This window comes from Trichosurus vulpecula, chromosome 3 (genome assembly GCF_011100635.1).
Source record: "Trichosurus vulpecula isolate mTriVul1 chromosome 3, mTriVul1.pri, whole genome shotgun sequence".
NCBI classification, from domain to species: Eukaryota; Metazoa; Chordata; class Mammalia; order Diprotodontia; family Phalangeridae; genus Trichosurus; species Trichosurus vulpecula.
The window spans coordinates 155,134,692-155,151,220 of record NC_050575.1 but is presented as its reverse complement, the minus strand read 5'-3'; the positions used below and the strand labels follow the sequence as shown (position 1 = coordinate 155,151,220).

The following is a 16,529-nucleotide window of genomic DNA, read 5'->3' as shown; positions in this document are numbered from 1 at the left end:
AAATTCTTGTCTCTATTAAAAAGACTCTAATATTTGTCTCACTAGTCTTAACTTTAGTCTTGAACCTTGGTCTATAAAACCAACTACTTGTTGAACATATTTAAATGGATAACTTATGGGCATTTTTAACTTAATGCATCCTAAATGGAAGTTGATTCCTCAGCCAATATCCACAATTTAAAAATTTCCCCATTGCTGTTGAGGAACCCCCCATCTTTTTAGTTTTAGAATCCCCAGACCCAAAATTGAAACCATGATTCCAATGCTTGTACCTAGAACTGTATGGGTCAAATGAAACAGACCCAAACAAGCCTATTTCTTTGGGCCATTGGGCTTAAAAGGAGAGAGGTGAAGGTAGTCTTTCCTCTTAACATCCCTGTAAATGTAGATGAACTTGAACTTTCACCCTTTCTGGATGCAGCTGAAAAAGGTATCTAAAGTGTCCCCATATGGTTGTTTTAAAGAGGTACACTTTTTTAGCTAAGTATTCAATAGAAAGAGGCTCTGCCTATGCATGTAGTAAGGGAAGGCAGAATACTCTCCAAGAATCAGGTCCTTGCCATCTCCTATGTAGCTGCCTTCATATTAAGTGATCTGGGCATGCTCCAAAACTTTGTTACACTAGAAAAGGAAGCTAGGTAGTGTACAATGGATCAAGTAAATATGGTGCATATATTAAAGTGCCAGTAAGAGGATTTAGGTGACATAGTACTGTAGCCAATAGTTGTCTTATGTGAGGTTTCTGAACTTCTTAGCCCAGTCTATTACAATCTTTTCAGCCAGCATCTGAATTGTCCATAGATTGTGCTTCTTCCCTTCTTCACACCTTCTTAAAGACCCAGGGTACATGGGAGACTGGTCATCAATAAACAAAAATAGCATGTTTCAGGCAATCTATTTGGGAAAGCTCACCAAAACAAGTCACAGTGGTCCCTAGTGGAATTTAAAGTCTTTGGTCACAGCATCTTTATTATTATAATTATATAACCAATCAACCCCACTTTATTTTGACCAAATCTGCTACCCAGGAGTGGTTTTGAGAAGATTTGGCACCAGTGAAGATGTCAAGTGACTACATGACTGGAGGTTTATGCTTCTTGGCTCCATATCATAGCATAGTCTATGCTTCCCAATTTGAGGTGCATAACTCAGAATTCCAAAGCGAGAGAAAAATCCATCGCTAAGTCTCATTCATCTGGCACCCTTCAGTGCCAAGCACAATATAATGCTGACAATAGGTCCTCAATTAATGACTGTTGACTAAATGAACAAATCTACAGGTTTTCCGAAGAAGAAATAGAGGGTATGTGTATTAATATCAAACTATTTTCTTGTAGCACTTGTGGGATAGTGTAAAACGCACAGAACTTCTCTTTATCATACATTTACCAGCTATGCAGCCTTGGGCAGGTTACTTGACTCCTATGAGCCTACATTTGTCCGTCTATAAAATTCAAAGAACATCTACTACTTATTTTGACTAAGGGCTATGAGAAGAGTGTTTTGAAAACAGTAAAATCTTATAGAAATAGGACACACTTTTATTGTTACATCTTCTGAGCTATTTCATGCCCATTTTCTCCATTGAAATATGAATCAATCCAATAAATTGCCATTATTAACCTTAACTTAGAGGTGAGAAACATAAAGTCTAGAGAACTGAAGTCACTTTCCCAAGGTTGTCCTGCTAGAAGTGGGCAGAGTTGCCTGGGGCTCCTGATTCCTAGAGATTCAACTCAGTTCTGTTGCCTCCTCATCGAAACTAATTTCCCCTTTCTCATTGTGGCACAGGGCAACAGCAGCCTTCAATGCCGGTAGTGGACACTGAATATGGGAAAGTCCAAGGCAAACAAGTAACAGTGAAAGGACTTGACATACCTGTCAATGTTTTCTTGGGTGTTCCTTTTGCCAAACCTCCTCTTGGACCCCTGAGATTTCGACCACCCCAGCCTCCTGAGCCCTGGCACTATGTGAAGGACGCTACTACATTCCCACCTGGGTAAGCATCAGTCTTCAGCCTTTCTTTGGTGAAGAGACGGATGAAAATGGAGAAAAACATGAAGAATCATGTTCTTATTCCTGGATTAGTCAAACTAATTGTTTGAGAATCCTTCATTTTGCCCTCTCCTGGGAAATATTACTGTTTCTTCTAATTTTCAACCCCCTACCTCAATCCTTATCAGAGGCTGGAGGGTTTGTTGAAGAAGAGCTTCCCAGGTTTTCACATTGTGCTGCTCCTGAGATATGATGTGATTCACCAACTCTGGGAATTTAAGTCAAGTCAAAATGGATAAATGATGGACCTACTACATTATGCAAACTCAGATAGATGCTGTGTGCATTGGTTTCTTTGTTTCTTCATAGTCACATAAAGTCCTGGGCACATATTACCTGCAGAATGGCAAATGCGCTTTGCTTCCAGTTTTCAGTCCTGATAGGACCATCCCAAACTGAATGTTGTAAACTAAAAATAAAAATTCAATTTATAAAAAAAATAAAGAAAAAAAAACAGTCTCTTCATCGCCCTCAGGGTTCAGTGGATATGAATCAGGCAGTCTGGAACAAAAAGCCTTCAAATAAAGATGAGGATTCTAGCCCTGGCTCTGCTACTTTGTAGCTGTGATGCAGGGCCAATGACTGAACTTCTCTGTTTTTTTTCATTTCTACATTAGACATGAGAAAACTGCTCCAATTTTCCTACAAACTCACTGTGTAGATGAGACAAGGCACTGGCTTTTTTTTGTTAGAGTATAGCTAATAGTTACAATAAAGTATATAAGATGAAGGAAGTATGCATTTTGGTACAGTAGGGTGAGTATAGAGAGTGAGGGGCAGTCCACCTTGATTATGCCTAGGTACAACTTTGGAACCCTGATTTTGCATCTGGCTGCCCCTGGGGTTTGCCCAGTGTTTTGCAGGGCAGAATAATTTCTACAGTACCTCCACTTTTATATAAACCACCTCCCCCTTTTCCACTGTTGTTCTGAACACCAATAAATATTTCATCTGTAGATACTCAGAGTTGAAAGAGAACTTAGATATCTATTTCTACTCTCTCATTTTGCTGAAGAGAGAAATGAGGCTCAAGGTAGTTAAGCAATATGTTCAAAATCCAGTAGAAAGTTAGTGGGACAATAAATACACCAAAAGAAAATCAAAGAAACATTCAGTAATTTGTCAAATCTTCAGTACTGTTGAGGGGAAGCTAAGGGTAGAGGGATGATCTGAATTGTCTTCTTGTCTCTATTATTTATTTCCTATATGACCTTGGACAAACTATTTTCCATCTAAGGGTCTCAGTTTCCTCATTTGTAAAATAAGGATGTTTTACTAGGTGATCTCCAAGCTTTACAACCTCTGACAAGTGATCCTGTGACTCCAAATATACTTTACTGGGATGCTGCTGAAAAGAAATGATTTTCCCATGTTTCATTACACAGGTGTCCCCAGAAACTCAAGGCAATAAAGTTTTTTAGAAATGTTTTCTCCTTTTGGAATGAAAGCAGCTCTCCATTTAACAGGAAGCCACCTTCCGAAGATTGTTTGTACCTAAATATTTTCACATCAGCTAACCTGACAAAGAAATCCAACTTACCGGTAAGTAGACTAGGGCAGGGGTTGGTTATGATTTGGAATCAATAGATGAGTCATGGTTACCTCTTGTTTTGGCAACACAGGACAACAAGGAAGCAGCCCTTGGTCTGGATTGAGTAGCAAATAGATTGAGATCTTCCTTTGGTCAGATCTCCAATGGTTAGACTTCATGACCTTAAAAAGTTCATTTAGTTTTATCTGCTTCCCCTCAGTGTTCCTCAACCATAGCCTAGGATAGGTGGTGGAAGTGCACACCTATACCTGGGAACTCCCTTCAGAGCTCCATTCAGATGATGTCTCCTCCAACATGAGGTCTTTTCCTGATCCCCCAGTTTCTGTTTCACTTCTGAAATGATTGCCTTCAATCTGTATTATCCATATTTGCACAAATCTCTACTTATACATATATGTGTGATCTTGTCTTTCAGAATGTGAGCCTTTTAAGCACAGAAACTGGTTTTGTCCTCGTTTCCCCACCACAAGGCATGGTGTCTGACACATAGTATATGCTTAATAAATAGTTACTGATTGATTGGTTACTTTACTTTCACAAAGTACTTTCACAAATATAATTCCACTTATTAAATAAATGAATGCATGCATACATGAAAAAGCATTTCCATGGAGTACCATGGGATCAGAATGTCAGAGGGAGAGGCAAGTTTAAGGATTACAATCATTGTACCAATGGATAATTTAGGATTTAGAAAAGGGAAATTATTTGCTTTGGATCACAGAACAAGCTAGTGGTACAGTCAGACCTAGAATGTAGGTCACTTGATTCCTATTCCAGGGCCCTTTCTACTACAGCATACCTTTCCCCCCTAAAAAAGGGCGATAAAGCTTATTTGTTCTGGGAAGTTTATACATTCACTTTCCGAGGTTCCTTTCAATTCTGGGCTCTTTGATCCAAATAATTTACCTCCTTACTTCCCAGGTGATGGTGTTTATCCATGGAGGAGGGTTTGTGATAGGCGGGGCTTCAAGCTATAGTGGACTGGCCCTCTCGTCCCTTGAGAATGTGGTGGTAGTGTCCATTCAGTACCGCTTGGGAATCTTTGGGCTCTTCAGGTAAGATCTGCAGTCCAGGAATTCAAATGGCACCAATCAATGCCCTTGATATTCCCCCCACTCTCAAATTCTCTGATTCTTATGGAAACTGATCTTTGAAAAGTACGAATATAGTGAACTCACCCTGACAAAGAATACTTCTATTAGCTGCATTTACTTTCCTAGAAACTGGTATATATGTGGGCCTATTGTACTGCTTCTAAAATATAATCTTCTGGAGGTCACAAGGACTGTGGTGCCTGTTATACTGTGGGCATAAAATTAATTTCAATGTTAATGTCACCATGTAGTTGACCATATGTAGCCCAGAGGTATTAGTTGACATATGGCCAATTGATCAAGAATGCTTTGAAGGGCGGGGGGGAGCCAAGATGGAGTCTGGAAAGCAGGGTCTTCCCTAAAGCTCTCCCCCAGCACCCTCCAAACAGCCATGAAAATGGCTCTGAACAAATTCTAGAACTGCAGAACCCACAGAATAGCAGAGGGAAGCAGGGATCCAGCCCAGGTCAGCCTGGATGGTTGCTGGGTAGGGTCTATTGCATGGAGCTAGGAGCGGAGCGGAGCAGAGCCAAGCATGGGCTTGGAAGTAATCAAAAGCAAACACTTTGGAAAAGGGACAGGGTCAAGGGAGAAAATTGGATAAAGGGGGATAGGATAGGAAGGAGCAAAATATAGTTAGTCTTTCACAACATGAGTATTGTAGAAGGGTTTTGCATAATGATACACATGTGGCCTATATTGAATTGCTTGCCTTCTTAGGGAGGGGTTGTGGGGAGGGAACATGGGAGAAAAATTGGAACTCAAAGTTTTAAAAGCAGATGTTCAAAAAAAGTTTTTCCATGCAACTAGGAAGTAAGATATACAGGCAATGGGGCATAGAAATCTATTTTGCCCTACAAGAAAGTAAGGGAAAAGGGGATCAGGGGGAATCGGGTGACAGAAGGGAGGGCTGACTGGGGAATGGGGTAATGAGAATATATGCCACATTGGAGTTGGGGGGAAGGTAGAAATGGGGAGAAAATTTATAATTTAAACTCTTGTGAAAATCAATGCTGAAAACTAAAAATATTAAATAAATAAATAATGATTAAAAAAAGGATGGGTTGAAGACCCTTTATATGTTCACTCATTCCTTTTGTATATATTGAATACCTTCTACAGGCAAACTATACAATTAAAATTAACAAATACTTATTAAAATACCTAGTGTGTTCATGATTCAGGCTATGGTGGGAGAAGTTGTCAAAGCTAGACCTGGCAGCAATGTTACTTTCAAGAAGTTTACAATCTACTGGGAAGAAAGCTAAATAGACGCAAAGGTGTGATACAAGGGAAAGTAAGATAAATATAAATGGGAGGTATAGGTACACATCCTATGAGCAATTTGAGCAGGGAAAGTGCCGTTTCATCTATGAGGGAAGAATGTCCAGGGTAGGTTTGGGGAGGAGGTGGCACCTGCTTTGAGCTTTAAAAGAAAAGAAAGACTTGGATAGATAAGGTGGGAGAGGAAAGAATCCATTGCTTGCATGGGGGATGTGTGAATAAAGTCATGGAGAGAGGTGAAGCCAGGATGAGAAAGTGAGATATAGTCCAAACAAGTTGGACTGAATCAGAGAATATGTGAAGGGGAATAATTTGAGAAAAGTTTGTCTAGGTAGGCTGGAGTCAGTTTGTCCAGAGTCTTGAATGCCAGAATTAGGAGTTTATTTGTTAGGAAAAAAGGGAAATTTTTATAGAGGAGAGTTATAACCTTAGGGGATCATTAGAAAGATTATTCAGGCAGAGATGTAGGAGGTGAATGAGAAAGCGGATAGAGTGGAGTCAGGAAGAGTTTTGCATTTCACAGAATGGCCTGTACAAAAGGCCTTGAATACTTTTTTTTTAATTAAGTGCTAGTGGAACACAAGACCTGGCAATTTTGACTAAGAAAGAACAGCTCTGAGTATAGGTCCAAATATGTTGTCTTTCCTACATGGTCCAACCTGACTAAATTTGGGTAGAGTCTCAACAGATTGTTGGCCAGTTGGTGAACTATAGTTCAGATGGCTTGTAATCCATGTTTATGGAGAAACTACCCACATCTTTGGAAATAATGGTTTTTTTGAAATGCGGCTCCTCAGAGTACCACTTGTCTAATATTTGCATCCTTCTGACTAAGTCTATTCTAAATTCAATATAGGAACAGAAATTGACATAGAAAGTATCATGGTTTTGGAGTCAGAAGACATGATTTGAAACTACTTCTGCATACAAGTATGAACTCCTTCACTTACTTTCTGTGTAGCTTTGGGCAAAACAATTCACCTGTCTTTTCCTCAGTTTCCTCAATGGTAAAGTGAAGAGGTTGAACTAGTTGAGCTCTGAGTCTGTTTGTAACTCTAAATCAATGATTTAATTATCTTATTCCACAGGTTTGCAAGTACTCAAAGTTATAGCTCAAGAGCTCTCACTAATGTATTTACCTTTACTAGTCTAGTAAAGTAGAGGAAAGTTAATCTAAAAGAAAGGCATTTAATAAATAGATTACCTTGCTTCTTTCAAAGCTCACTTCAATTACCACCTCTACATGGTTACTTTCTTTATGTCTTCAGTCACTAATGTCTCTTTACTTCTCCAACATAAAATTTCATTTGATTTATATATCTTTTGTACTTCTATTTTACACGTGGGTTTAACTAATACAATTTAATTTCTTTGGGATCAAAAATGTTTGTTCTGGTGCCTCCTATATTGTATATACTTAACAACTGCTTATTGAATTATTAGATAGTGCATCTCTGTCAGGTGCTACGTTGTCTCTGCTGAGTGTTAGGTCTCTACTCTATGCTGGACTTAGTGTTATCTCTTCTTCATATCTCTTCCATGCTTATAGTTGCTGAACTGTATGTATTTTGCTATCATATACTGTGTTTCACCTCTTCAATGTCATATGTTGGGCTCCTCCCATCCACTAAGATGAAGTGGCTAGAAATTCTCTCCCTGACAAGGATATACTCACCCTCCTTATGTATATAGTCACAGTCAGCAAAAGCCAGCACAATATGCCTAGTCTAAGATTAATGTTATGATTAAGTGTTAGAAAGTCAATTAATCACCCCCCCTTTTTTTCTGCAGCAGATTTACAGCCTATTGTTCTGGATAATCTATAGAGAAGTTAGCAAGTTCTCTGTATATATTTCCAATATATGCCTGATTGAGTTACTGTGTCCCCCAAACATATCCCATGAACTATGCCCAAAATAATGACATAGGAGTGATGTTGAGGCTTGATGGATGAAGAATCTATGCTGTCAACATCCCATTTGACTGAAGAGTAGCTATACAAAGGAAGTGAATAAAATAAAAACAAGACAAATAAATAAAACAAAAGATCAAATGAAGCACTTGGGTCACATTCCTTCCAGGAAAAAATAATACTAGTTCTATTTGGTTTATCTCTGTCCAGTCCAAACAGGCTGCCTTTCTACATTGAATACCGACTACAAAGTTTATGCTAATTGCAAAATGAGAGGTATAGGGGATAATAGTTCTTAGCAATCGCTATGAGTCTGAGTGTCTAGGTTTTCTGGAGCAGATAGTATATGAACTAAACATTTTCAGATTAGCATAGGGGATGGGAAAATATTAATATTCTACAAATCACATGAGAAAAAAGCACTAACATGGCAACAGGAAGGATTTGGGCACCAAAAACCTGGGGATTTCATCCAGGACAAAATAGTTTGTTGGAGTAGTTGCCTTTAATTGGATATTCAAGGAATGAGGTGGGTCATGGACTTAACAGAAGAAATTAGAAGACCTGATTACTATTCTCATAATACTTACATCTAATACAGAAGGGAGAACTTATTTATAAAATATAAAAATAACAAGGTTGAAAGTTATACTGGATTTGCTGGAGATATGGAGGCTCATCATTATGCCCAATTCTTCCATGTAACTAGTTATTCCTAATAGTAACATCAATATTTTCAATGTTTTATATATGTTATCAAATCTGCCCCTTACCTCCCTTTAGGTTAGTGCTATTATTATCAATCTTATAGATTAGAAAAATAAGGCTTACATATATTAAGTTACTTGCCCATGAACAAATAGTTAAATATCAAAGGCCATATTTGAAACAAGGCTTCCTCATCAGTCAATTTTCTTTCTACTATACTACCTCTCATTTCTTGACACTAACTTCTGTCAGAAGGCCCACCCTTTGACAACCATTCCTGTTTTTCCATCTGTCCATCCATCCATCCATCCATCCATCCATCCATCCATCCCTCCATCCATCCATCTGTTCATCTATCCATCTCTTCTCCTCTCTCTTGCAGCACTGGAGATGAACATGCTTCAGGGAACTGGGGTTGTTTAGACCAAGTGGCAGCACTCCATTGGATCCAGAAGAATATTGCCAACTTTGGAGGAGACCCAAGCTCTGTGACCATCTTTGGTGATGATTCAGGAGGTTTTAGTGTTTCAGCACTGGTGAGATTTCAGAGTGGCATGCTTTGATTCAGAGGGTTCTGCCAATGTTTCTGAACTCAGGGTGGAAGCCCCAGCAACACAGAGATTTCTGGTATAAAAAAGAGACTTTGGTTCTTGCAACACTATGCAATGACTATATGTGATTCAAGACAGTGGATTTCTTTACTGACTAGATATATTGGAAATTAAGGTGGTACTTTTTTTACTGTTTTAGAATACTAAATTAATTAAGTGCCTTTGATTGAGCCTTTCTAGTTGCAAAGCACCAGGCCCAAACCCCTAATTACTAGGTGCTAAGCTGATGTGGATATGAAGCCTTCAGGCTCCTAAGGGGAGCTGCTAAGACCGGAGCCAACAGTATGTGCCTAAGTTCTGGTCCCTCAGATGACCCACTTGATGATGCCCAAAGACTGTATAAAAAGAGAGAACAGAGTTGCTTGCTTGAGGCTCTCACTCCTGGAGGAGTGTTGGCGTGGGACTCTGGGCAGCTACTCTAAGAGGCTTCCAGCTTGTCAACCCAGATGTTGATGGTTTTTTGGTAACTATGAATTGTGATTTGGTCTGTTTATATTGTGTATGTTTGTAATTTGTTTGTATTTGCTCTGAAGTTCAGGCTGCTGGCTTTTCCTCCTGAACTAAGTGAGTTTATATGTATATGTTGGATTAAAGTAAGATTGTTAACCCCTTAATGCTACTTTCCTTAGTAAAGTAGATTAAAAGAACCTGTGCTGGCAGCATTCTTGTTGGTCTTGTGTTGGGCTTTCACCCCCATAGAAGCTGCTAGCCAAATTGTTGAACACCAGATAGTAGAATATCTTTGACTTAAATACAGAACTGGCCATGCCCCAAGTATGATTTTAGACAGCCAAAGATCTATGGGGATATAGAATATACTCATTTTTCAAAATGGTGTCCTTTTATAATAACAATAACAACAAGTTATGTTTATGTAGTGCTTTAAAATCACTTTCCTCACAGATACTATATAAAGTAGGCAATATACACATTATTGCTCTTATTTTAAAGATAGAAAACTGAGATTCAGATGTAGTTTCTGTAGTATACCAACTGGGACTCAAACCCATATCTCTAGATTCCAAATCCAGTTTTCTTTCCATGTACACCAAGTATTTCAGAGTATCTTGAAAATCTCCATAATTTCTCCTTAAGGTAGCCCAATCAAACTTTATGATGCTAGAACACTCTTGACCACCAAGGTATAGATGTAGGGCTGGTCTTGACCTACTGGCAGCCACATGATACCTCTGCAGTGATTTCCCTAGCAATTAGTGACCCATCCTACATAATTTCTGTGGTTCCAAAATTAGAATTTCATTGCCTTACAGTTTGTTCCCCACTTATAATCCAAATTTCCCTTGGAAGGGTAGCATATTAAATCCAGCTGTCCACTGACATCTCCATCTGAACATATTTATCATATTTTTTCCTAAGAATATATTTTGATAGGGAGAAGAGAAGTCCTTAGAAAACCAGATTTTAGAAGAAAAGCATGGAAGTCAATGAGTGGGGAGAAAGAGAATAAATAGAGTGTCTAAGGGTTTCCTAGGGGAAAAAAATCAACTTCATAGTTTTGTCCAGCAGTTTTAATAAACTAGCCTGCTACACATTTCTGATTCAAGTAACTTATTCTTGTGTTAATAGTTTCCTCTTTTAGAAGTTTTCATTGAAAAACTAAATTCCAGATTCATGCATAACCATCAGTGGAAGTATCACTTCCAAAGGCCTAAGAAGAAAAAAAATACCTTTAATTCATTTATTATAGTCCCAGTCCAGTAAGGTGAACATCCCATGGTATTTTCTGAACATAAGTGTTCTTGCCTTGATCCATCTAACCAGGGCTCTTGAACCATAATGTAAAGAGCTATTTTGGCATTTGGGACAAGTAACATGAAACACATCTTTAAATCAATATTTAAAGATGAACTGGAGGGAAGGGAAGAAGACCCTGGTGACAAAAATCTCTGCAGAGGGAAAGATTCTAGTACACTTATGCCTTCATGCTATGAGCATTTGTTAAATTTAGGCTATGTACAAGATCTTGTGCTAAGCTCTGGGATGCAAAGACAAAAAAAAAGATCCTGCCTTCAAGAAGTTTCTATTCTGCTGGAGGGAAACAAAATGAATACAGATGAGTCAGAGCCTACTGACAGGAAAACCTCCACTCGGTGGAGTAGAAGTGCATGGCAGAGCTAAAAGTGTGAGAGCCAAGGGGAGGAAGTGTGTCTTCTGCTGATTTCTTATTTTGGTTACTTTTTAGGTAGATTCCAGGCAGTTCAAACCTGTGATTTCATTAGTAGTGAGAGCTCCTGATGAGAAAAAAGTAAATCTTTAATTTTTCTGCAATCTATAGTCTTAGAGAACTCCCTAAGAGGATTGATGAGTTGTCACTTGTCCACAATGACTTGTCCAGTCACATAACAAGTCGGTGTCAAGGAAAGCACTTGAACCTAGTTTTTCCAACTCCCAGTCTGGCTTGGAATACACTATACCAGACACTCTGTCTCTATTTTACTAATTATTTTAGTAACTAATTGCTAAGATTGTAGTACTTGGTTTTTTTAATTCTAGTGATGGAAGAGAAGGTATGTCAGCATCCTCTAAATTTCATGCCCTAGAGTAAAGTTGTGGTTATCCTACCCTAGTTACAGTTTTGCTCTTGAATTGTAATTTCATTTGCATCATTGTTCTCTCAGGTCTTGTCTCCTTTGACCAAGAATCTCTTCCACCGAGTCATTTTCCAGAGTGGAACTGTCTTTGCAAAAGCTCTGTTCAGTAACAATGTCAAACCAATTACTGAGGTAGGGTCCTTGCATTATGTGCCATTCCAAACAATTGACTTCATTTTTCACTTCTTTTTTATATTTTAATTAGATTTTTTATTTTTAGTTTACAGCTCTCAGTTCCACAACTTTTTGAGTTCCAAATTTTCTTTCTCTCTCTCCCTTCTCCCCTCCCTGCAAGACAGTATGGAATCTGATATATGTTCTACATATACCTTCACATTAAACTGATTTACATAATTGTGAAGTTGTAAAGAAGAATTATGACCAATGTGATGAATCATGAGAAAAAAACAAAACCAAAAAAAGAGGAAAAAGAAAAAAAGAGAGCAAATAGTTTGCCTCAATCTGCCTTCAGACTCTGTAGTTTTTTTCTCTGGATATAGATAGCTCTTTCCACCATGAGTCCTTTGGAGCTGTCTTTGAACCTTGTATTGCTGAGAAGAGCCAAGTCTATCAAAGATAGTCATCACAGAAGCAATATGACTATGGTTGTGTACAATGTTCTCCTGCTTCTGCTCCCCTCACTCAGCAACAGATCATGTAGGTCTTTCCAGACTATTATGAATTCTGTATCTTCCCCATTTCTTATAGCACAATACTATTCCATTACATTCATATACCACAACTTGTTTAGCCATTACCCGATTGATGGGTATCCCCTTGATTTCCAATTCTTTGCTACCACAAAAAGAGCTGCTATAAATATTTTTATACATATGGGTCCCTTTCCTACTTCTGTGATCTCTTTGGGATACAGTTCTAGAAGAGTGATATTGCTGGGTCAAAGGGTATACACATTTTTATAGCCCTTTGGGCATAGTTCTAAATTGCTTTCCAGAATGGCTGGATTTGTTCACAACTCCATGAACAATGTAACAGTGTTCCAATTTTCCCACTTCCTCTCCAGCATTTATCATTTTCCTGCTTTGTCATGTTAGCCAATCTGACAGGAGATATATGATACCTAAGAATTGTTTTGATTTGCATTTCTCTAATCTATAGTGATTTAGAGCATTTTTCATATGCCTATAGATATCTTTAATTTCTTCCTCTGAAAACTGCCTGTTCATATCTTTTGACCATTTCTTAATTGGGGAATGACTTGTATTCTTAAAAATTTGGCTCAGATCCCTGTATATTTTAGATATGAGGCCTTTATCAGAGACATTGGTTGTGAAGATTTTCTCCCAATTTTCTGCTTCCCTCCTAAACTTTGATGTATTGGCTTTGTTTATACAAAAAATTTTCAGTTTACTGTAATCAAATTTATCCATTTTGCATTTTATAATGCTTTCTCTCTCTCTTGTTGAGTCATGAATTCTTCCCTTTCCCATAAATCTGACAGGTAAACTATTCCCTGCTCTCCCAAATTGCTTATAGTATCAGCTTTTATTCCTAAATCATGTACCCATTTTGACTTTATTTCGGTATTTGGTGTAAGATATTGGTCTATGTCCTAGTTTCTGCTATACTATTTTCTGATTTTTCCCAGCAGTTTTTGTGAAACAGTGAGTTTTTAGCCCAGAAGCTGAATTCTCTGGGTTTATCAAAGACCACTTAGTGACTACTGTGTCTTGTGTACCTAATTTATTCCACTGATCCACCACACTGTTTCTTAGCCAGTACCAAGTAGTTTTGATGACTGCTGCTTTGTAGTACAGTTTAATATCTGGTATGGTTGGCTGCCTTCCCTAGTAATTTTTTTCACTAATTCCCTTGATATTTTGGAACTTTTGTTCTTCTAGATGAATTTTGTTATTATTTTATCCAGCTCTTTGACTTCATTTATATACTTAAGGTAGTCAAAGTTGGAGTGAGACATAAATTTAAAGAATCCACCCCAAATCTTCACATAGACTATTTGTGCTCAACCTGTGGTAGAACATTCTGAGCTCATATTGGTTTGATCAAGTACAGTTGGATGCACTGTAAATTGGCTATAACATAGTGATGTCATTTTGGTCCTCTTCAAGAATGAAGGACAATAAAACAAGGTGAAAGCTAGAAGGGACAGTAGAAGTCATCCATTTAGACCACTTCATTTTCCTTCAGAATGGAGGCCCTGAGTGAGGAAGTGACTTACCCATGTCACATAGGAAGAAAGGGGCAGAATCAAGATTTGAACCAAACTCCTCTGTCATCAGACTTAGCACATTATTCTCTATACCATGTTGTCACACATCTAGGTACATAGTGATTTTTCTAATATTCTACCCCAAGGACTTGTAGTAAAAAGTGTCGCCTGTTATATTTTATTGCAGACAATTGCAGCTATTGCTGGATGTAAAACAACCACATCAGCCATCCTGGTTCAGTGTATGAGGCAGAAGACAGAGGATGAGATCCTGATCATAAGTCTGAAGATGGTAGGTGGTCTTAGAGTCCTTACCACTTGCCCACTTAACAAATTTCGTTGCATATGGTCACTTCAACGTCTCACGTTCTCCCATGCAGTATAGATGTTTTCTCATGGCCAATATACTCTGATTTCTGGAATGGTAAGTAGCCATGTCTTTTTTAGGGAAAATACTTTTTGGCATAGTCACAGCTGCATTGTTTGAAGCACATGTCATGGTTGGTAAGAGGGCCAGGAAAGAATTCACCTTCTATACTACAACTAGTATATCATCTGGAAGCTTTCTATTTTTGCTAACTGGAACCTCGGTTTGGTTGTTTCTTTACTGAGGACTGAAAGCACTATAGGCAGTATCTATACTTTGGCATGGTGTGAAAATATGCTGCTTATCCTATCCTAGTTATAGTTCCAATTTTCACAAAGCTCCCTACTACACACCCTAGTTGACTTGACCACCACTTAAGTCATGATCCAGGAAATGGATTTCTGGGTTTTGTTTCTGATGTCCGCACATCTGAGTACAAGAGTCTAGGCCAGAAAACCATTTGAGGTTCCTCCCCACTCAATTCAAGTATCTTAGAGACTCTGTTCTTTTAAAGAAGCTGAGGGGGCCGAGCTAAGATGGCAGCATGAGAACAGGGACTCGCTTGAGCTCTCCCCCAAATCCCTGCAAACACCTATAAAAATGACTCTAAACAAATTCTAGAGCTACAGATCCCATGAAATGACAGAGTGAAACAAGTCTGTAGCCCAAGACAGCCTGGATGGTTGCTTGGAAGGGTGTATCACACCATGCTGGGAGTAGACCACAGCCTAACATGGCTTGTGCCAAGACAGACCAGGCTGGAATAGACCAGGTGGAGCAGGCCTCAGGGCACTGAATCACTGGCAACTGTGGCAGTTTCCAGACTTCTCCACCCACAAACCCCAAAGACAACTTAGCAGGTCATTCGGAAAACTGTTGGACCTGGGTGAGAGAACTGTTTGGTCTGGCCTTAGCCCTTGGGCATTCTTCCAGAGCTCCATGCCCACAGGGGGTGGGGTGAATTAGGTGGATCTCTTTGCTGGTGTTGAGGCAGTATTCTCTTGCTTTGCCCTGCTTGGATCTGGGTCGCAGTCCTTATTGTTTGTCCTTGGGGGAGGAGGAGCACTGATGTAGCAGAGCTTGTGGTGGTTGTGGAGAGTCCTCTTGGTAGTTACATGCAGAAAGGAGTACTTACACTCATAGACCAGAGCACAGGACAGGAGAGGAGTATCATACCACCTCAGAATAGAATTAGCTCTGAAAACATCAGCACAAACCCCCTGAAGCTTGGGACAGAGCACTCTCCAATCTGGAAGCAGTCACACCCTGACAAAGAGTTGAAAAGTGCAGTAACTGGCTGGAGAAATGAGGAAGGCCAAAGGAGAAAATTGAATAAAGGGGGACAGGATAGAATGGAGGGAAATACAGTTAGTCTTTCACAGCATAACTATTATGGCAGGGTTTTGCATGAAAATGAAAATGCAAAACTAAAAATAAATATAAAAAAGGGGAAACAAGAAGTCTAAGGCATGGGGACAGTGGCCTGTGTTACCTGTAGTTATACAGAAGCTGAAGTATTAGAAGAGAGGGATATTTACCATATGAGCTATCTGCTTTCTCATTGAAGTCAACCTGACCCTGAACTAAGATTATGTCCATGTGTGAAGGCAAAATGCAGCCTTGGCATGGTGATTTAGATCCTCTCAACTCCCAAGCATGTTGGGATGGTAAGTCAGACAAATGAATCCTAAGCAGTTTGTTAGGCCCAGAATGACTTGTATATTTGCTACAATTTTCTGCTTTGCATATGTGGTAACAGTTTGTCAACAACAACTGAGGAGTCTTGGGAGAATTCAGAGATTGCAGAGATGGAGAAAACAAGGGCCAGACTTGTTGAAAATGTTATGATGGGACTCCTGTTGCATGAGTTTCAGCAAGATTGGCATTTATTTGCACCAAATGCAATCTCTATTTTAGGATTATTAAATAAACAATGCTGTCCTCTTTTCTTCCCTTTCTCTCTTAAAATGGAAGTCAAGTATTGTATGTGATGGTGATGGGCTATGAAAGATTAGGCTTAATCAACAAATAGAGAAAAGATTGCCACCACACATTTCTTTTTGTTTTATATAATTTAACTTATTTAATATTTTTAGTTTTCAGAACTGATTTTTACAAGTTTGAATTACAAATTTTCTCC

The 16,529-nt window shown here is 38.8% G+C and overlaps 1 protein-coding gene across 1 annotated transcript in view; it reads left to right on the top strand.

Moving 5' to 3' along the window:
- Positions 1 to 1,817: 1,817 nt before the first annotated feature.
- The window catches only part of LOC118842265 (carboxylesterase 1D-like), a 30,586-nt gene continuing 15,874 nt past the window's right edge, over positions 1,818 to 16,529 (top strand). Inside the window, exons 1-7 of the mRNA XM_036749849.1 lie at positions 1,818 to 1,999; positions 3,441 to 3,467; positions 3,504 to 3,597; positions 4,532 to 4,665; positions 8,991 to 9,144; positions 11,859 to 11,963; positions 14,210 to 14,314. Of these exons, the coding sequence (XP_036605744.1) occupies positions 4,535 to 4,665; positions 8,991 to 9,144; positions 11,859 to 11,963; positions 14,210 to 14,314 (495 nt within the window). The 5' untranslated portion in view covers positions 1,818 to 1,999; positions 3,441 to 3,467; positions 3,504 to 3,597; positions 4,532 to 4,534. The remainder of the gene's footprint in view (positions 2,000 to 3,440; positions 3,468 to 3,503; positions 3,598 to 4,531; positions 4,666 to 8,990; positions 9,145 to 11,858; positions 11,964 to 14,209; positions 14,315 to 16,529) is intronic.